General features: G+C 34.3%; 1 protein-coding gene and 3 long non-coding RNA genes across 4 annotated transcripts; all 4 read left to right on the forward strand.

Moving 5' to 3' along the window:
• The first annotated feature begins 1225 nt into the window (after positions 1-1225).
• On the forward strand, positions 1226-5530 carry LOC140017035 (ABC transporter G family member 21-like). Its single transcript, XM_072071391.1, has 5 exons — positions 1226-1626; positions 1812-2610; positions 4085-4276; positions 4355-4533; positions 4727-5530. Exons 1-5 carry the CDS (start codon positions 1411-1413, stop codon positions 5375-5377), a joined length of 2037 nt encoding a protein of 678 aa, XP_071927492.1. The 5' UTR covers positions 1226-1410; the 3' UTR covers positions 5378-5530.
• A 1336-nt stretch (positions 5531-6866) lies between these two features.
• Positions 6867-7408, forward strand: LOC140016907 (uncharacterized). The gene is made up of 2 exons (XR_011823191.1): positions 6867-7062; positions 7171-7408. It is a non-coding gene; the product is annotated as an uncharacterized lncRNA (long non-coding RNA).
• A 2901-nt stretch (positions 7409-10309) lies between these two features.
• LOC113715672 (uncharacterized) lies at positions 10310-11145 on the forward strand. Its single transcript, XR_003454048.2, has 2 exons — positions 10310-10555; positions 10905-11145. It is a non-coding gene; the product is annotated as an uncharacterized lncRNA (long non-coding RNA).
• Positions 11146-19894: 8749 nt separating this feature from the next.
• On the forward strand, positions 19895-20659 carry LOC113715798 (uncharacterized). The gene is made up of 2 exons (XR_011822958.1): positions 19895-20034; positions 20468-20659. It is a non-coding gene; the product is annotated as an uncharacterized lncRNA (long non-coding RNA).
• The last annotated feature ends 1797 nt before the right edge of the window (positions 20660-22456 follow it).

The raw sequence follows: 22456 nt of genomic DNA on the forward strand, positions 1-22456 counted from the left end.
CATTTAGTAGCCGCCGACTCGGGTGACGATAGTTTACGTTTGAGAGACTTATGTTGTCTTAGGGATACTAGTCAAGAAACTGTCTCGGGGGTAAATGGCGCAACGGATCTTCTGTCCCATATTCTGTGCCATTATCTGTGCCATTTTTTATTATATTATTATTTCTTCTTCATAAACATCATATTTTAATTCTTGTTTGTTTCCTTAAGATCTAATAACTATTAATTGAGTAATACACAAAATTTAACAAACTCAAAAAATCAAAATACATAAAAAAATGAGATTTTTTATGAATTTTCTGCTGTATTTTTTAATTTTCTATTATATATTACTTTTTTGAAGCTGTTGTATTTATTTTTTACTGAATTAATAGTTATTGGATCTTAAGGAAGCAAACAAGAATTAAAACATGATGTTTATGAAGGAGAAATAATAATATAATAAAAAGTGGCACAGATAATGGTACAGAATATGGGACAAAAGATCCGTTGCGGGTAAACGGTTTATCTAGACAGTACGTTTAAGGCATTAGTTAAGCTTTTATTTTTTTTTCTTGCACAATTGGCGAAAATATATTAAGAGAAGGCGTACTCTAACCTATATCAAAAAAGTGTCCAATTTGGCTATAGGATGTTAGAGGGAGAGAAATCTACCTCTAGATCAACTCCTTTTACTAATAGTCAAAACTGCATTATCTATTTTATATATATGGTAGCCAGCTCACCTAAGGACATATTCCTGAAGGTGCTAATTAAATGAAATTAAATATATTAGCTTTCTGGAAAAAAAGAAATTCAAGAAACTGTCTTTATTTAAAAGGTGAAGGTTTGTGGACTACATTTGAATAAGTGTCTGCAATAACCAAAGCCTTAGGGACACTAGTTAGAAAAAATCCCTACAATTTCACACTTGAAAGGATCTAACTAATTATTAGATAGGAGAACGTGAGAAGAAGACATGAGTGGGGACTAAAATTGGATTTTACCCTAAATTCAACTACTACCACACAATATTAACAGTTGGCCACAAAGATTAATAAGTGGATGCCTATGATCATGCATAAAAATAAAGTGGAAAATGATATTGTTGGTAGCAATCAATCAATACATCACTCCTAGACTCCCTTTTAACTCTTTCTAGGTTCTCTAGGCCGCAGCTTAGTCATCCTCTCATAGCGCTTACTTGCGGCTATATCATCACCCAACCCGAAGCCAACTCTTTCCCGTGCATTCTTCGCTTTTAAATTTATAGCTCCCCCACAGACTTGCTCTTTCCCTGCATGTGATCTTCCTCCTCCCTGATCATTTTAGACCATTTGAAGCCCTTGATCCACCAGCATTCAATTTCTCTTGTTCTTGATCTTGTTCATTTTCCAGCCATTCATTTATTCCAGTCTTTTCCAATCCTGAAATGATGCCTCCTGAGCAAAAAAACAGTTCTGCTAGCATGGCTGGTTGTGCAGGTCCAGCTAGTAACATGATCAAATGTAGCCGGGCAGAAAACAATTCAGTCCATGTTGAGCCCCTGAATTCAGCAACCAATGTAAATCAAAGCCCTGATGAGAACCAAACAAGCCCTGTTCGATATTCGATCCTTCGTCAATCACTTCGATCTGTGACACTCAAGGTATCCTAGACAAAGAATCTATTGTATAACTCAACATGGCATGGTCCTAGGAGATTTTCTTGCATGTAATTTGACCTGAATTGAGAATTATTCCGTTCACATGCCGAAATGAAAGTATGTTGGCGTTTATACCGATTATACGTGAATTATTTTGATCCCTTCTGATGAATATGCTAATTTTGCAGTTTGAAGATGTGGCTTACACTTTAAGTTTGAGAGGGACTGGAGGTGGTTGTTTTTCTTCATCTCATCCAAAGCCAACTCGCGCTATCCTGAATGGTGTCAGTGGAATTGTTCGGCCTGGTGAGTTGCTAGCCATGCTAGGTCCATCAGGCAGCGGTAAAACAACACTCCTGACAGCCCTGGCTGGAAGGTTATCTGGCAAAGTCTCAGGCACCATTACATACAATGGACTTCCTTTTTCGAGCTCAATGAAGCGGAAAACAGGTTTCGTTTCACAAGATGATGTTTTATATGCTCACCTGACAGTGTTGGAGACATTGACATATACTGCTTTTCTGAGGCTACCAAATAAGCTCTCCAGAAATGAGAAGATTGAGCAGGTTGAGTTGATAATCATGGAACTAGGATTAAATAGATGCCGAAATGGTATGATTGGTGGCCCTCTTTTGAGAGGCGTATCAGGTGGTGAGAGAAAAAGGGTCACTATTGGTCAAGAAATGCTAGTGAATCCTAGTTTATTATTGCTTGACGAACCAACTTCTGGCCTTGATTCGACTACAGCTCAGCGAATTATTGCAACTTTGAGGTGGCTAGCAAGAGGTGGCCGGACTGTGATTACAACACTTCACCAACCGTCAAGTAGGATGTACACAATGTTTGATAAGGTGTTGGTTCTATCAGAAGGTTATCCAATTTATAGTGGCAGTGCTAGTCTTGTGATGGAGTATTTCGCCTCAATTGGCTATATGCCTGGCTTCAATTTCGTCAATCCCGCTGATTTTCTTCTTGATCTTGCTAACGGTACACCATTTCTTCTTGAATCTAGTCACCTTAATTTGCTTCTCATTGAACATGATTCAGTAAGAGTTTTAAGTCTGAAGAGATACAAAGTACTATTAACGTAGTTATCAATGCTACAGTTACATTAGTTCCCTGAACTGCATTCTTGCTACCCATGTTCTGTCCTTAACAATAGCACTATGAGAGCGTACCAGAATTGATGATTCATGTCTGCTTTACTGTTAACTGATGCATTGTGTATCCCCAAATTGAGCATCATTAATGGGACTTGAAATCTTACAGTTGGCTTCTCAAAAGAGTGGGCTCAAGTTCTGGGAAATGAGAACCATCGAATAAAATCCATCAACCTCAAAATTGTCCAATAGTGTCTAATCGTTTCCACATCAATCAATTGCTTATATCGAGGAAACTAATGTTCGATATTCATTAAATCAAGTCAGTTTCAGGTTAATTAGGCCAAAAAACTTATGACATGGATCGCGCAATCAATGCGTGTTTGACATATTTGTTATCTGTGCGTGGTTCATAATGTTTTATGGGAAAGGTTATCCTGTTCCTGCTGTTGAAATCTTCTGCCAAGATTTTCAAACCCACAAATTTGGAATCAAGCAGAATTATTTGGGCCTTTAGCAGTACAGCTTTTATTTTTGTAGGGAAAACAATTTCTGTCAATCCAATTTTAACTCTCTTTTCCAGTGAAAAGCCCTACAGTCTAATAAGTTTCATGAATCAATAAAAATTAGTTCCAGCTATTATATCTGCTTTATTGGCTGCCTCGGACAGGGGCCTTGCTTTTTGACACCATCTCTTGAAAGTTGAAGATGGTACATCATATTAGAACATATTCCCCGGAAATTTGCAGATAACTGGACCCTAAATCTATCTTACGAATCCATGTTGGTTGTTTTATTGGCAAAAGATCTATTCGTACATCACCAGCCAATGCTGGCCCAACATATTCTTAAAATCTGTTTCCTTTCTTTATGAGCCACCAAGAAAGTATACTGAAAAAAAAATGCGTGGTGATGTACATGAGGATTTTTCCTTCCCTTGCTTCTGTAACTTGTTCTGTAGTTGATTAAGATAATTACCTCAAATCAATCTGATAGCTTTTAAGACATGGTCCTAAATTCAATGATTAATGGCGATCACTTATTCAATGATTAAGGGTGAAAAATCTTTGTTGGTATTGGTATTGTAAGTTCTCCAGCATTCACTTTTAGACTAAGTATTTCGACTTCAAGGAATGAGCTTCCAGATAAAAATCTGTTTTTTTTAGTCCGTCAATAAACTCAACTTCATAGGACTGAGCTTCCAGATAATAAGTATGTCCTTCAATTTTTTTAGTCCGTCAACAAAATCGTATGAAACTTCAGCAGTAAATTTACAGAAGAAAAGAATTTTCATGATTGTGATGAATGTGAACAACAAATTTTCTGTTCACTCATTTACTGCAAAATATGTGGTATTGAAGGTGTGGTTCTGGGTACAAGACAGGATGATCGAACAGAGTTTCCAGGAAGACCAGATCACCATGATGAAAAGAGTTCAATTAGACAGTTCCTAGTATCCTCTTACAAGAAGATCCTATATCCTTCTCTGAAGGATGAAATGCAAAGAAGGTCTCAGGATCCAGTTAATTCAAGGGGAGCAACAGGATCAAAAAGTATGGAAAATGGCCTTACAACAGGAAAATCTTTTTTTTTTTTGCAAGTTATAACTGACACAAACTAAACTCTTGCAGGTTCTGAGAATCAATGGACCACGACATGGTGGTTACAATTCAAAGTGCTTCTGAGCAGAGGCCTTAAAGAAAGAAAGCATGAATCTTATTCAGGACTAAGAATTTTTCAAGTCATGTCTGTTTCAATTCTTTCAGGACTTCTTTGGTGGCATTCTGGTACTATCCACATACAAGATCAGGTACTTTCACTCTTGTTGATGCTTTATGTTATGGAGTCATCATAAGCAATTCCACACATTGAGTTCAAGCGGCCTAAAAGTTTATCTCAAAAAGTTTCTAGATTAGCTGAAATGCCAAACTTTCTTGATTTTATAGCAATTGCAATTGTAAAAAAAAATTTCCCTGTTCCTAATATTAACTAATCAATTTCAGGTTGGACTTCTATTTTTCTTCTCGATCTTCTGGGGATTCTTCCCTATGTTCAACGCTGTATTTGCATTTCCACAAGAGCAGCCAATGCTAACAAGAGAACGCTCCTCTGGCATGTATCGCCTTTCTTCGTATTATTTTGCTAGGACTGTTGGTGACTTGCCAATGGAGCTTGTACTTCCAACTATATTTGTAATCGTGACTTACTGGATGAGCGGCCTCAAGCCTTCACTTGTTACTTTTGTGTTGACGCTTCTGATCATTCTTTTCAATGTGCTGGTTTCACAAGGATTTGGCCTAGCACTTGGTGCCATTCTAATGGATTTGAAACAGGCCACTACCTTGTCTTCTGTGATGATGCTTGTTTTCCTACTAGCCAGTGGTTATTACATCCGGCATATTCCACCTTTCATTGCTTGGCTGAAGTACATTTCGTTTAGTCACTACTCTTACAAGCTTCTTTTGGCAGTCCAGTACTCAAACAATGAGCTTTATCAATGTGGTGTAGGCGTTCACTGCAGAGTAATGGATAATCCAGCAATCAAGTTTCTAGGTATTGAGAATTTGGGCATGGATGTGGCTGCTTTGGCTGTAATGTTAATTGGATATAGGCTATTGGCATACATAGCTTTGAGGTTGAGACAACCTCACTGACTGTAATAGGGGAAGGCCAATCTGATATTTGTATTCTTAGGCCTCCAAGGCTGATTCATATGTCCGAGCATTAGTCTGTTGCCCTAACAATCTAAACTCAACTTCAAATAGTAAATTGAGATTCTGAATTATACAATTCCTTTTTCAGGATCATGTAACAAATGGCATGCTCCAAAAGCGTCCACATGTTCAAAAAGTTTTACTTTTGTGGGGAATATGAACCATTTAAACCATATAACAAAAATAAGAATATCAGAGCAGGAAAATGTGATTCCAAACTGTGTTATGTATCATAAAATTCTCCATAAAACTACAATGCTGCTCAGCTTTTTCCCACTTGCAGAGCCTGAAGATGCTATAGATTCTAAAATTGCATCATTGCTGACTTAGTCATAATTTTTCTCAACGAATCATACAATGCAGAGAAATTCTTGGAAACTTTTAACATGAAAACAATAATAGCCATCTCGCTTTGTGGTTTGGGGATTACATTATAGAGCAGTACTGGAATAGGTTGCTCGACTTGCTGCAGACATATGCATTCCACAACAGACTGTTCTCAGAACTACAACTCTGTCATTTTGTACATGAAGTAACAAAAATTAAGAGAAACTGTCAAGAAGAGAGCAACTTTATCTTCATTTCCTTCTTTAGTGGGGGAAGATGGTTAATTATAAAATATCATTTTACCATCTCACAATGTTCCAAGTTGCAGATTAATGTTTCCTGAATTAGAATGATGCTTGTAATCACCATTGCTATTAATTCTTTGAGAAATGTCAGCTTTGACTAATCAGCTTAATTCTTGACGTTCAAGTATGGCAGCCCAGCTATCTAATTTCAAGTGGTCGATAACAGCTCGGAACCCAAATTAGGGGGCGATGATTATGCTCTCCTACATGATTTTTGTGAAGGCAAATAATTTAAGCAATGAAACATTAATATCTTGCGAAAAGATAAAGGAACTATCAAATATTCGTAACAGGAATTGTTGTGCTGGCAGCTTCAGCATTTGCCGCATGGGCCTTGGCAAAAAATTACCAAGGGCAAATTCTTTATGACAGTAGTAGTCTATTCTGCAGATGTCACATCTCTTGAGATTCTGAGGCAACTAGGCTCAGGATAACGTTGAGAGTTGAGACTGGTATTCTTATGCTGACTCTGGGAATATGAAATTTAAATTTCAAGAACTTATTCCATATGTGAGAAATTAAGCTAAGTGTCAGGAATGAAAACAGCTCTTGAAGAATCTGAGTTAGTCATTCTTCAATTTAGTTCGTGACAGTTGTTTGATTTTTCGTACCAAAATAACTGGCATGCAAATTTGAAAGCTAGTTACAGAATAACCTCTCCTTGTCAGACTTATGCTAAAAGCATCTGATGCAGTCTCTTTGCGCAATTATTCAGTAGGCCTCAACTTCAGTTATACCATTTCTTTGGATGACTGGAATGATCTATATATACCGGTGTTGATTGAAAGATTAAAATGAGGCCTCCGAATTAGAAGTGCTTTACAACAGTTAGAAAGCTAACTTCTAAAGATGGCATCGATTAAGATTGAGAAACCAGCTGGTTCTCAAGCTCAGCCACCGCCTGGGCAGGTTAAGAAAGAGCCTGCCAAAGCTCCAGCCTCCAAACCAGCCCCTAAGAAGACCGAGCAGAAGCCTCGGGAGCCAAGGAAAAAGGTAATAGTATTATTAAGCTGATACATGCTTCCCTGCTTAAATTTTGTCGAATGTCAGATGCTCTTCTTGCAAAATTGAACTCAAAATAATTTACTTCGGTTTTTCTAGGCATCAGGTGGCAAGTCAGCTGCAGCAAAGAACTAAGAACAAGGATGATTGACTTGCTGTTACAAATATTGTAATATTAGTAAGTATGACACTGTGACAGTCAGTTAAGGTTTTGCCTGTTCCCGGCTGTCCCTTAGTTTACCGAAGTTATACCACCGCTGGATTGTAATCCATCTATGTAACTTTTCCCTTCCTAGCTTGGCCTAATAATCACATATAAATCTTATTACGATATTAATCTTACAGTTTAAGCTAACAATCTATCATTCCTGAGAAGAATTGTGAGCGAAAAAAGTCGATTATCAGACTGTAAATGCTTGGAAAACCAGTTAGGTCAATACTACTAGCTTAATTCTCATCCTTCCAAGGTGGGATATAAATATATAAGTAGTAAAAATTGGCTAAAGAATGACAGATTCACTGTTTTGTTTTGGGGGACTTTTTTTTTGGGGAAGGGGTGGGGAAGCTATATCATGTGGTCTTCATTTGTATAGAACATCAAAACGTTAATCAAGTTTCATGCTAATACCTTAATCAATTGGTAAAGTGGACTACTTTCAGGGCCACAAGGCGCAGAAATTTACCATGAGTTTAGTTTCTCAGAAAGAGAGAGAGTTTAGCAAAACTGCAGCTAAACTTGCATTGGATTTCGACTAACTAAATTTCACCGACAAAAGATAGTAGTACAGCTAAACTCGCTTTGCATTTTGACTTGCCAAATTTCCCTGACAAGGCAATTATTCACTTAGATCTTTGGCTACGCATAAGAGTCCCCCCTTAATTCTGAACCAAAATCCAAAAGGAATATTTGGAAACCAAATAATACGAAAAGTGGAACACAATCGGTGCAAATATCCATTTGGGATGGTATGGGAAAAAAAAATGTAAAATGAGATCCTCCATCACCCAAGATAGCATTGGTTAACTTAGTATCAAATTTACCATTCCAAAACTCCATTTTGCTTTGACAAAAATACATAGACATCAAGGTTTATAAAAATGTGAGAATTCGTTTATTAAAATTAAATTATGCAGAAATCAAGAACTCTGGAATGATTTTATCAACAAATATTTCTTTAACTTCTCTTTTTCAGAAACCTTTGCCACACTAATAAGCTACCAGGTATGCCAAAGAAAAAAGTCAAAAGGGCCATCTCATTTTACTCCTCACTTTGTCAATTCTTCTCTGTTGAAAACTGTCATTAGATGATTCATTAAATGGGAGCATATGATGTAGCCAATTATGCGTTTTGACAGTTATAGGTTATTCTCCTAATTAATGTGTGGTAAAATATCAATTGAAGGGGGGAAAAAATACATTGATCATAATCACCGTGTCATCCGTTCACATGATGCGCAAGCTCCTGATAATTAACGGCATGTAATCCGCAATAAATGCAGATAATTAATTTTTACTCAAGCAAAATAAGAAAATTTCTAACGTAGTGATTTTCAAAATTGCATACTCTTACTAACTGCTTATTGTTTAAGCCCATTATTAATTTACTAGTCCATCGCCTTGCCTCTAAGTTCTAAGTATCACCATCTACTAAATTTTGGATACTTATGCCAATCTTTAAAATCTTAGACAAGTACAGAGAGTTTTAAATATTTTTGTAACCTACTATAGTGCCCATGATGGAGTTCAAATAATAGTTTTAAATAAGTAATGTTTAATTAGGAAAGTATATTAATGCAATGAGGCGTAATAATCAAGAACGTGTGTTGTTCATCTAAAATTTTTATTCTCATATTGAGATCCTTTAGATCAATCTAATTAGATATCACATTAACATATCTGGACTTGAATTAGTTTATTAGCAAATAGGTTGGGAGAAAACGAGCTGTGGATGTGGTTGGAAGCATATACAGATAGTCATGGAATAATAAGCGTTTTATCTTTTAAGTATTTTTCGAGCTTCACGATGTAATATTCTATTTCATTTTCATATTTGTAATTTCTAGTTTTGTTTTTCAAATTTGTTTGTATCTGTAGATATTTGATGTAATTTCTGCCATTAATACTGATTTAACGATTGATGATGTTTTTATCCCAAGAGAAAAAGAAATATATAATTGCTTGGTAGGATAGATGTGATCTAAGCGTACTAATGAATTCCAATTGGATGGTCACATTACAAAAAGCCCATACAAAAAACTGTATGTCTTGGATCCAGTAGAGAATTTGGTGGATAAGATCACAAGGAGACCACGATAGTGGAAATATTACAAACAAATTACAACAATAATCAACCCGCGAACAGAGGGAGATTTTTTCGATCGCATAGAGATTGGATCAACAAATTTTCGGATTTCCAAATGTTTTTCCACAAGTCTGGTTATCTTCATTTAAAGTGAATGGTAAAGTTCACATTATGATAATCATCTCTCTCCTTTTCCTTTTGTTTTTGGATAATCGAATGCAGATGTAGACTATGTAACTGATTGTGGTTAGTTAGCAATGTATGAGATTTGTTCGAGGTAGAAAGCATCCCTGATACTCACATCCGTTGATGGTTTTTTTTTTTTTTGGGGGTGTTGCCTGAAGAAAGATGTTGCATTATCCGTTGAGGGGTTTTGTAACATACAGAAGTTATTCATTGAATTTCTATGAAGAGGAGAATATTCTGCTTTCTGCATATGCTTCCACGTTAAAAAAAAAAAAAAAAAAGGTTTCTAATCGGATTAAGCATTAAAAATATTTGAGATGCATGAGATTAAACTAAACCAGCTTCCAAATTCCCCAAACTAACAAAAGAAATAACAGTGCCAAGAAGTTCTTTAAAAACATACAGAAATACTTGGGAGCCAGGTTGGATGCCTCTTGGAATAATCTGACTTGTAAATGCAAGTGCTGAGGGATCAATCTATCAAGAATATCATCTCTTTTGGACAATAATATTCCGGATATGCTTGAGACTAAATTTGGAGTACTAAATTTTAACTCCCGAAAGGACCACATAACCATAAGAAAAATACATAATAGAGACAAGCACCTGATTCTGATGAAGCATTTGTTTGTAGATATCTACTTATTCCATTCTTCCCATTTGGCCACTATTTCTTGTTAGCTGTAAGTCTTTATTCGAATTCTTTCGGATGGGGTATAAATGGCTCGAGTTTCAATGCAAAGGACAGCACCTGCATCCCAATTAATCTCCTAAGCTTCATTACATTTACAGATTATTTTCCTTCTTTGTCTTGATTTAAAAGAGCTAAAAGTAAAATGGCATCATTGAAGGCTGAAAAATCAGTGGGCACTCAGCTCTTTGGGCAGGTCAAGAAGGACACTGCCAAGACTAGTGCTGATGGGGCTTCCAAAGCCCCCGCTCCCTCCAAACCAGCTGCCAAGAAGGCTGGCACAAAGTCTGAACCTAAGAAGAAGGTCACCTCTATCTCTATATTGACCCTTCATATTCATTTTTTTTCATCATTTCCCTTTTTTGTTGTTTATTTTTATAATTTTGGAGTAGCCCAAACACATTGATTGAGATTAAACTATGACCACAACTATTTAGGTACACATAAATTCAGTATATTAATTACCTTGTCGATTTGCCCGACAACATCAGATGTTTCAAAAAAAAAATTTAAATTTAACTATCCGAATTCCGCAATAATAAAGTGAAATTTACTATACGAACTCTGTAATTAGAGATGTAAAAGGAAAATCCTTTTGAAAAAAAAAAATGTCGTCGAAATTAAGCTGATCCAATTCTTTCAATATCTTTCAGGCTAAGGCCGGAAAATCAGCTCCCAAGCACTAACCCGGTTTGGTAGCATCATATGGAGAGAAGCTGAATGAAGGCCTTAATTAATACTGATATTTGTGCCTTTTAGTTTATACCCTATTTTAGTTAATCCGCCCACCCTATTTTAGTATTTTACAAGTGTAATCCTTGGACTTTTTGTATGTCTATGTAACTCGGTTTGCTTGCTTATTTTGCAGAATAAAATACGCCTGTTCTGAAGAAACTTCTTATAACCTTTTCTTGTTTTTGGGTGCGTGTGGATCGTTGTATTATAGAGAAATTAAGAATAAAATGAAAAGGTAATGAGCTGAGTCCGAATTTTCCAAGGAGAAAAGATGCCAATGCCAAATTGACAGGCAATGGATTAATGAGGATTTGGACATCAGTCAATTCTCCGGAATTGACTGCAGAATGCAGGGATTTCTGCTAGTCAATTTGACTCTGGCTCACATTTTTGCCACATTCTGCGGGTCAATAAATGTGGTATTAGAAAGAAAAGTAGAAAACTAGAAAGATATGTGTTTCTACTTTGAGTTTTGGGTCACGAAGAATAATATTTGAGTTTTGGGTCCAGCACATCACATGTGTTCCTACTTTCTTGTGAATATTTTTCAATTAATACTCTCAATGAGTATATATAATCTGAGGTTAATAAATATTCTCACTACTCAATAGTTCAAATTATGGATGGTCAAAAAAAGAAAAAAAAAAAAGAACTCAGGCTGCATTATAAAAATTTCCAGTAATTAATACTTTGAAGGTGCAATTAAAGCATCATCATCAGTTACTAAGTTTGTGATTTAGCAAGATCCATGGGTACTCGATGGATCTAAGTGTGGATCTAAGTGTGGTTTCCCAAAGACATTTTACAGTCTAGGTTGTTGTGGTGGATCTGGATCATCATTCTCTCCTATTATTCATTTGAGAAATCCGCAGCCAAAGAAATTGCGACCTATTTTTATCATTGATACCGAGTGATCAGTACCTTAATTGGTCTCGTTTCTGTCTTTCAATATTTACGAAGATCGATCTATTAAACATGTTTACTTTGAGAGCGAAGAAAACAAAATAATGCATAGATTCCTATTTCATTTAAAATATAAAAATTTAGAATTTGTTAGATTCCTATCAAATGCATAGGTGTTTTTTTTATTATTTTAATTAATGTTGCATGTTTGATGTATTTTGTACTATTAGTGGAGATTTATATAATGAAATTATGTTGTCTTCGAAAAACACACTTTTTTTTTTTTATTAGATTCCATTAGCCAGAAATTTTGAGAAATTTGGTAAATTTCTTTTTTTAATTAGCTCCTACATATATATAGTTTTGAGAAGCCCGCGCCGCCTCCCATGAGTCCGATCTAACAAAAGCTACTTTGCTCGGGGGATCCAAGTCAATAACCAAGTCCGCCAACACGCATGCATGCCTATTTATAGTTTGTGTTCAAACTTCAAATTAGAAAACAGGTATTGGTACTCTAGTTTGATATATATTCATGCGAAGTTCAAATTTCGGAATTTGTGAAATAAGCTGCAAATCTTGCTTCTAATGTCAATGAAAATATCAAAGCCCATCCAATCAAGAAAATATAAAATTTTATTCTACATTCGCAGTATAGAGTTTACGTGTACCAAAATTTTGCTAAATCATTGTACGTACCATATGAGCAAAATCTAAAAGCACATTAATTTGGATTGCAAGTTTTGAGCAAAATCTAAAATTTCGGATTTGGTGTTTCATGATCAGTATTGAAAATGAAGGGAGAAATATATATAGTAGTGTAACATTTTTTTGAAATTTGAAAATGTGATGATGTATATCATGAATTAGAAAAAGTGACTAAAGAATGTGTAAAAAAAGAATATTCTCAAAAGCTCCAAGGAGGTTTTTTTTTTTTTTAATATAGAAAAGAAGCAATCCAAATAATTCTGAGGTTTTTTTTTCCCAACAAGAACAGGAGACCAACGCAAAACTGACCGCTAATTGAAAAGGATTGCGGCATAGACGACTTTGCAAGGTTTTTCCCTTGTTTTCTCACACTTTGAAGAGGCTACAGTAGACCATGGTATTCATATTTGTAGGAGAAAGTCAGCTGTGAATGACCAAAAAAATAAAAAGAAAAAAAAGAATTGCATAAAAGAGTCTTAATTAATGAATACCAACCATAGAGTTATAGAATTTAAGAAATTAATTATCCGCACCAATTTTTTACAGGCTTTGATTTCAGTTTTAATTTTTTGGCGACCTATTAAACTCTAATCCTGTAAATAATCTATAACAAATTAAACTTCGATTAACGCACCAAACTTGTAAAAGAAGAAACTACACAGAGAATGCATGACTCCAAAAGGTACGTAGTTTGAATTAATTGCCAGATTTATATCACCTTTCCAAGACATAAGATGAATTAGTCCGAAGAGTCTAAGCCAGATTTTCTGATGGATGTTTGAAAATGAGAAACAAGAAAAGAAGTCAGAATTTGGTGCGTGTCACCGGCATTGTTTTACACCTATCCACACAAAATTGTTAGTCTATCCTTATGGTTTTGACCTTTAAAACTCAGAAGACTAGGTCCAAGCCAGACTAGGACTTGTTATAAAGGGAGAGGTCCAACCCTGATTATTGAAATTTGAACAGATTGAAGAAGTCCAGAAACATGTGAATACAAAACTGATCAATTGGTTCAACAAAGAAAGAAATTGGTAAACTGAATTGATCAGTTTGAAATGGCCAATTTCTTTGAATAAATTTTTTTGTATTGCTTTAATTCACGATTACAAAACTTACTTCTTTGGTTTTGAATTAAATTAAAATAAGTTTTCTTTCATGTATTTAGACGATCTAGGAGTACTACGCAATTGTAATTTTTTAAGATCTGGTCTCTTTCTGAAGACATCTCAAATTCTAGGTCTAGATAAGGTAAACGGGGTTTTTTTTAAACTTTTTTTCAAAGCTTAACAAGTTAAGTTATTTGAACTTGTCAATTAACACACCAAGCAAGCATTATATATATATATGGTATACAATGGGGGCCTTAATATTAAGAGCAGAAACTTGGACCAGTTGAAAAAAGAAATACTCGAGAAAAATGGGTCTGAGAGCAGATCTTCGTGTTTTCTTCATCTTGCTTTTGTGGCTCATCATTCTCTTCTATTCATTTGAAACTTCCTCAGCTCGAAAATTGATTCTGATTCGTAAACTTGGCTCGTGAGTATCTATGTCCATTGCTTTCTTTTCGCAATCTCTTCGTTGACTTGATTAAGATAATTTGTTTAGCATTCAGATCGTTTATTTCTTTAATCTGATGTGGTTAGTTGTTCTACTTAATTTGTGAAGTTTAGGAGCTCAAAGAGTTCGAATTTAGAGTGATTAATCTTCCCATCCAAATAGATTCGAATTAAAGATCGATCCTTTGCATGGAATTGATCGATTCTTTAGAAGGGAAACTTATTTGATGGTTGTTAATCGTGTTATATTTTCTTCTTGGCTGCCCTGCCGGGATGATCATAATTGCATAGAATGATGAAGGCTTTTCAGCCACTTCTCTATCCTATCGAGAGAGAGAGAGAGAGAGAGAGAGAGAGAGAGAGAGAAATTTGGAAGTTGGAGAGAGCTGGTTCTTGAATTAGGGAGAAATTGCCTATATTTTCATTTTACAGTTGCAAAATAAACATCTGAGGTTTTCAGTCAAATTGAGCACTTTTTAGTGGTTTAGAAAGCTTAAACTTGGAACTTATTGATAAAAGTTTAATTCTAGCATTAAAAGTGAGTTACTTCAAAGTTTTCCTCCTTTTCTGTTTCAGTAAGGAAGTTCTTTCTTCCTATGGAAAATGAAAAAAAAAAAACAAAAAAGAAAGGTTGGTTTGGGATTATCAGAAGAATTAATGGGAAGGATTATCCGTTGAGTAAATCAAAGAACAGACAGTAAAGCAATATAATCTGCTTTTCCTGTTGTGCGTTTTATACATTTTCTAACTGTTTTGTTATTGGATTTACAGCGTACCAGTATCCAGCTCTCCCCAAGGCGGACATAATCACTGAAGTGCTCCCCGCATTTCGAGAAAAGGAAGGAAGCTATAGGTTTAGAATATAAATTTGCTAATTCAGAGTATAGAATTCAAACTTCGAATTGTAATTTTACATAGTTATTGTATTAATTCATTTAAAATGCTCTAGTTTGTTCGAACTAGCATTTGTAACTTTTTTCGTTTCATCATATATTCATCTCTATTTTTAGTACGGTTTTCCCTCGATTTAATCCCTTCAGTTCAATTAAAGTTTCAATGCATTTTGTTTAATTTCAGAATATGATTGTGGTTTGTGTAGGATTTAAGATTTTTTTTTTCTGGTAGATACAGTTGAGATGAATTTATTTGTTTGAATTTACAATTTTAAAAGTTTATCTGTGTTTGGAAATATTTAACTTTTTATCAGATGATGTCTTAAATTGATCCATAGTATATCTTATTCTATGCACAAATGTGTGTGTGTACGTGTGGTTGTGTGTGTATATATATATATATAATCTTTGACTCGGAGTTGAACTGGTCCGATCGATTAAATCTTGACCTGATCATTTTATCGGTTCAATTAACGGTCCAAGTTTCAAAACATTGCAATTAATAGACCTAGATTAAGTTCTGGCATGTACATGAAGCGACTGTTCAATCCTATTAAGTATGGTACAACATAATTCTTTGATATACACTGATGTTAAAACAGGATTATCATCTCGGATCCATTTCAGTGAGTAATTAGTCCATCAACATTACTATTGATAGATGTGTAATATAGGTCAAGATATTTTAGTTAATTATAGACTCTTAATTTTCTGTTAAATGCTAAGTGGATGATATGGGGTAACTTTAAATCAACCCACAATCTTAAAACTGATCCAATGCACTTCCATCTAATGTAATATTACGAATTCTAGTCGACATATTTGTACATGCCAGCGGGTTGGTTTTACGACATTTTCCCATAATTCCTTTTAGCTAGGTTCTCAAAATTGTACTTAATTACCTCTTTTATTTTGAAATTTCCTTAGCATATTCGACCTAGAAAAGGGTAATGCAATTTGGATACAAATAAGCAATTAGTACAAATTCTTCACAGCAACAATGGGACGTGCTTATAATTTTAGAAATCGGAGGAGTCCTACATGAAATGGTCAAAAGTCTCGGTCTGGGAAATACACTGCGGCCAATTCAAAATTTGTTCTCTTTCTCAGCGTATCTCAAGTTTCAAATTTTCCTGTTTTTTTTTTTTCCTGTTATAAATTCAACGGCTAAGCAGCTTTGAATCTGTCAATTTACGCTTGCCCTGCATGCATATTAAACTGCAACGGATCTTCTATCCCATACCCTGTGTTATTCTCTATCCCACTTTTTATTATATTACTATTTCTTGTACATAAAAATCATGTTTTAATTCTTTTTTTTTTATTTCCTTAAGATTCAATAACTATTAATTAAGTAAAAAATAATTACAACAGTTTCAAAAAAGTAACATATAATAGAAAATTAAATAATACAGCAGACAATTCATAAAAAAATGTCCATTTTTGTGCATTTTGATTTTTTGAGTTTGTTAAATTTTGTGTATTACTCAATTAATAATTATTAGATCTTAAGAAAATAAAAAAGAATTAAAACATGTTGTTTATGAAGAGCAATATAATAAAAAGTGGGATAAGAAGTGACACAGGATGTTGGACAGAAGATCCGTTGCGATATTAAACCGTATAAAAGGAGAAACGGGGGGGCCTCTGTGGCAAGAGCATAAACTTGGAGCAGTCGAGAAAACAGTGAAGGGAAAATGGTTCGGATAGCATCTCTGAATGTGATCTCCAACCTGTTTCTGTGGATCATTATTCTCTTCTATTCATTTCAGACATCCGAAGCTCGAAAATTGATTCTGATTGCTGCTAAACTTGCCTCGTGAGTTTCCATCCCCCTGCCTTCTTTTCGTCCCATCCTTTTTTTCTCTTTTTTGGACTATAGTAATTAGTTTTCAAAAAAGAAAAAAAAAGAAGAAGGCGATGTGATCTCAACTCAGAGCCTTCAAATCATTTATTGCTATTGTATCTTGAAATTCATCCTGTAATATTTTCTTCATCGTGTAGGAAACTGGTAGCTTTGGACTTTTTTTTTTTTTTTTTTAAAGGGGTCTATGAGATTAGTAGTTTTGGAACCAAAGGAGCACTTCTTTTTGTTTCTAAACGAACTTAAAATATAAGTTTAAAAGGGAAGTATAGGATTATCAGAAAAATCAAGGGGAAGGTTTACTCCTTTGAGAAAATCAAAGAAACATAGCAAAATAATTAAAACCTTTGTTTAATGGTTTTGAATATTCTTCTAATTATATTTTCTCTTATTGGATTTGCAGCGTACTTACGGACAGATCCCCACAAAGCGAACATAATCACTAATTAAGGTGATCCCTGCTGCATTCCAAGAAAAGGAAAACGAAGCTATTGGCATAGACTAAATGTGTTCTAATCAAAATTGTACAATTCTAAAGTTTGAAATGTAATTTGAACATAAATTGTATTAATTCATTTCAAATGCTCAAGCCGTTTAAACAAGTATATGAAACTCCAACTTTTCGTTCATCATATATCTATTAGCAGAAAACCATGGAACCGATTACATGGATTTTTTTTTGGCTAAATTTCTATCCCTTAATTCAATAAATAAAGGATAGATGATGTTTTAAATGTTCAAAAATTTTATTTACGCTAGAATTCTGCACTTAAATGGAGAAATTGCTATATCGTATATTCCTATTACGTATCATGCAGCAAAATTCCTGATATATGCCAACCTTAATATATATATATATATATATATATATATATATATATATATATATATATATATATATATTTCATCATCTCGGGATCATCTCAATGAATGCTAAATCCAGGAACATTACCACGTATACTTCAGGTGAAGATATCTTTGGATACATACTATCAATTTGTTTCATCAAATTAGATGAGTTAAAATAAATTTGAGTCGGCCCAAAACAACCTTAAAATTAATCTAATATTAAAGCAATTTAAACAGTTTTGTTTAATGATTTTATGCATTCTTCATAATATATATATATTCTGCAGACTCCTAGCTAGTTTTAAGACAGCCCACAATAACCTTAAAATTGATCTAATTTTCACTTTTAGTTAATTTTAAAAATGGATAAAAAGCAAGAGGACGGAAGAATAGTGTAGTGTTTACTTTGAGTCCCAAAACAGCAGGCAATCCCGACCTCTGGGCATCAAAAAAAAAATTTTTTTTTTAACCCCAATGCGTTATGTCAAAATAAATCACGAAAAGATGTAGCTTTGTATCACAATTAGAAATTCACTACTAGGGAGACTACTATGTATTTTTTAGGAAAAGACTCAAGATACCTTTTCTATCCACAATATTATCGAATTATTTCTGGTGTTAAAATGTTAGAAATATTTTTGGCGACCAGCAAAATTAATGTCAACTTCAAGGAGTCAAGCCAAAACTTATTGAATGTTGAAACTATCAAGTAGTAGTAAAAATTGCAAAATCTTGACTAATTAGATTCAAATATTTAAAGCTTTTACTAACATATGATTTATATAAATTCCAATTGACTCTTTCAATCTGCTACGCACGTAGATGAGCAAAATACCACTAGTTTTGTAACAGAAAAGGAAGAATATAATAGACGAATGCTGACTGCTTACCAAAGTGGATCGGGACAATCAGCAAAGTTTCCTAAGTCAGTCAAGGTGCCTTCTTGACGGACATCTTTACGTGCTAAAATTTTGGATCAATTCCAATACCGACACTCTATTGTAAAGCATTCGAAATAAAAATAATTATTAGCATTAGGTAATGAGGAGTGCACAAGTGATAGTGCTCCACGAATATCAGATGTTCAATTAGCATTTCCTAAATCATTTCAAAGCTGAGAGAGTCTGTACCAGGCAAATGATTGTATTAAATTTAGGTTCGTTATTGCGTCTGAGACATGAGTAGTACAATTTGGCTAACTAGAATCCTTTTTGTCAAAAAGGCCTTAGTTTAGAAGTCAAAGTTGAGGATTCAGGAATTTGAAATCCTGTGTTCAAATATCCCTTCCCTTTTTTAGTTTTTTAAATCCCATTTCTTCCTTACAAGGAAACAAAAATGTAAGAATTAGGCGAGAAAGATAACCAAAATAAGGCACTCTTTAGCCAAAATGAACGTATGGTGAAGGTAAAGTAGAAAGGACAATATGGGGAGTGTTGGATTCGATGGTAAGATGGGAGGAGTTACAAATAAGAGATTTTGGATTCAAATCCTCTCACTACAATGCCACTACAATGCTGCCCTCGCTGCCAAGGTCGAGATTTGAATTTTAACTTTGGTACGTGGGTTCTTATTTCTTCCACTATGCATGGGTTACTGTTGCTACCATTTTAATAAAATTAATTATAATATAACTTTAACTGTTAGTAATATTCATCCTGTACTCTAGAAATTAATGAATGTGTTTGGATAGAGTATTATTCGAAATATTATACGGAATAATTTCGATAGCACTTTTTGTGATATAATGTATGTGAGATAAAAAGGTGATTAAGAATATAAAAAAGTTGATTGAAAAAATATGTTTATGATAGAAGTAAAATATTATTTGAAAAAATTTAGCTACCCAAAGTACCAAACATATTAAGAAAAAGATTAAAATAAGAGAGGTGAGTGAGGCTTTCATAACCTAAGGAAAGCTCTTCAAAATTGTCATAAACCACACCGGAGGCTTGTGGAATTTCCCCTTCAATTTATTAGGCCCTTTCGGAAGACTTTCCAAGTTACAAGTTTCAACAAATACAGCGGGTAAGTGGATTTGAACCTGTCAATTGACAAGCGCCAATGAAGCATAATACATGGTATAAAAGGTGAAACTATGAAACCTAAATGACAAGAGCAGAAACTTGGAGCAGTTGAAAAATACTCTTAGAAAAAAAATGGCTCGAACAGCAGCTCTGGGTGTTTTCTTCATCCTGCTTTTGTGGATCATCGTTCTATTCTATTCATTCGAGAAATCCGCAGCTCGAAACTCGGTACTAATTGCTAAATTGTCCTCGTGAGTGTCCATACCCTGCCTTCTTTTTTGTCCCATCTTTATTTTTTTTGTCAATTTATCCATAGGATTTTTTCCAAAAGGAGGGGGGAAAAAATTGGAGCAGCTGCTCTCCCACCCCAATTCAGTGCCTTCAAATCATTTATTTGGCTAATTCGATTTCGTTCTTTTGAATTTTTAGAATTTCAGGAGCGTAAAATGTCGAATGCTAGTTAAATGAATTTCATTCTTCCTATATATATAAAATAAAATAAAAAAGAGAGAGAGAGAAAAGGTTAAAAGGGAGGTTTAGGATTATCTTTAAAACCAGTGGGAAGTCAAGTTTAATCTCCTGACCAAAACATAGAAGAAACAGTATAACAATTTAAACCTTTTATGTTTTGGGGGTTTTTATACATTCTTCTAATGTGTTTTTTTTTTTTAATCGGATCTACAGCGTACCCGTGGGCTCCTCCCCTCATGGCGATCATAATCCCTAAGGTGATCCCTGCATTGCGAGAAAAGGAAAACGAAGCTGTACTGCAGAAATACATGTTCTAGTTAATAGTGTACAATTCAGAAGTTTGCAATGTAGTTTTCATATAATTTGTATTAATCCATTTCCAATGCTAATATTCTGTTTAAGCAAGCATTTATGACTGTTTTGTTTCATCATATCTAATAGTTGAAAACCATGGAAGCAAACATATGGCTTTTCTTCAGTTTAATCCCCTTTAGTTTAATTAATGAGGATACAAGATCTCTACATGTTTAACCAAAAAAAAAAAAACATTTAGAATAATAGACCTAAGTTGACTGAGGCTACGTGAAAAAAATTGCCAATATCCTATTAATTAAGAGTCTGTACCGAAAAAAATCTTCAGTTCAAGACAATAATCTTACACCGTTCTAATACTTACGTCCAATCAAGTTGAAAATGGTGTCAAGTGCTTCACCTTGCTACTACTACAACGTGAGAAATAAAGCCTAAAGGTACTGCTAAAAGAAGGATTCAGGTAATAGAGAGGGGGGAGACATGATTCAGGTAATAGAGAGGGGGTAAACATTGTTTCGAATGTACTCCTTTTGCTTAGTTAGTGATGATAACAATGATATTGGTGCAAATATTAGTTCATATGTTTCTGGTATTTTTTTGGAAGAGAAAGGTATCATTCCTCCGTATTATTGAACACGACATATATAACTTATCGAACCTTTGTTCGGTAAAATACTCTTTAAAGATCAATGAAAGTATTCTCACATTTCTAGGGAGGGAGACTAATATAAATATTTTTAGAAGAATCCTCAAGGTAAATTTTCATCCAAAGTTTTATTGAATTATTTCTGGCGTTAAAATTAATGCTAAGGAACCGCCCAAGCGAATGCCAACTCCATGGAGTCAAGCTGATACTTATTGACTCTTGAACTTTTCAAATAGTAAGATGGCAAAGTCTGGATAACTGGATTCAAATATACCCTTTCGTGCATGCTAATCAAAACCTTACAAATTCCATAGTAGGGCACATAAATGAGCAAAGAAACTAGTTTTTCAACGGAAATAAAAAGAATGCATGAATAATGACTTCTGACCCGATAGGATTGAGACAATCAGCAGAGTCTGGGAGCTATATACTTAAACGGAAAATGAATGCTAAAATAAGGTAAAATTTGGTATTTACTGTCTATGAGGAGATTGAGTAAAGGTGAATGCCAACAATTTGTGCCAACAATTTGCTGTTTCAGTTGTAGATATATCATTATCAGTTTCCAAAAAAAAAAAAAAAAAAAAATTGTCGACTTTGTTATATTTTTCTTTCTACAAATAGTCATAGTCAATCTACAAGACTGTTAAGCATTGATTTTTTGGAGGTGCAACAACGTACAAAGAAAAGGTCACATTTGATAGCGAAGACTTTTTCAGCTTAGATGAAGCCCGGCCCGAATGATAGTATACAAAAGCTAGGACTGTCAATGGGGCTGGGTCAGCCCGAGCTCGGCTCGTTCGGCCCGACAGAAAGCCCGATGAGCCCGATCATTTAGTGAGCCTGTCTGAGCTTGAGCCTAAAAATTAGGCCCGAATTAAATGTGAGCCGAGCTTGGGCCTTATTAGGCTCAAACCCGATATAGGCCCGGCCCTTTAATTACCTATATATATAATATTTATATTTTGATATTATGTATATTTATATATCCAAATATATTTTTACTAAATACTAAATATATATATAAATTACAAAACACAAAAATACATCTAAAGATTCTTTCATGAGATTTCTTGAGAGCCAATATTAGTAATACATAACTAAATCTCTAATTTTTCTTATTGGTTGAGTAAATTTTTGTATTGGCATATTATTGGTTGATTTTTTTTTGGTCTACAAACACAAAAATCATCAAGCATATTTGGATTTAAATCACAAGATTATAAAAAAAAGTTTCAACTTTT

This window comes from Coffea arabica, chromosome 11c, assembly GCF_036785885.1.
Source record: "Coffea arabica cultivar ET-39 chromosome 11c, Coffea Arabica ET-39 HiFi, whole genome shotgun sequence".
Lineage (NCBI taxonomy): Eukaryota > Viridiplantae > Streptophyta > Magnoliopsida > Gentianales > Rubiaceae > Coffea > Coffea arabica.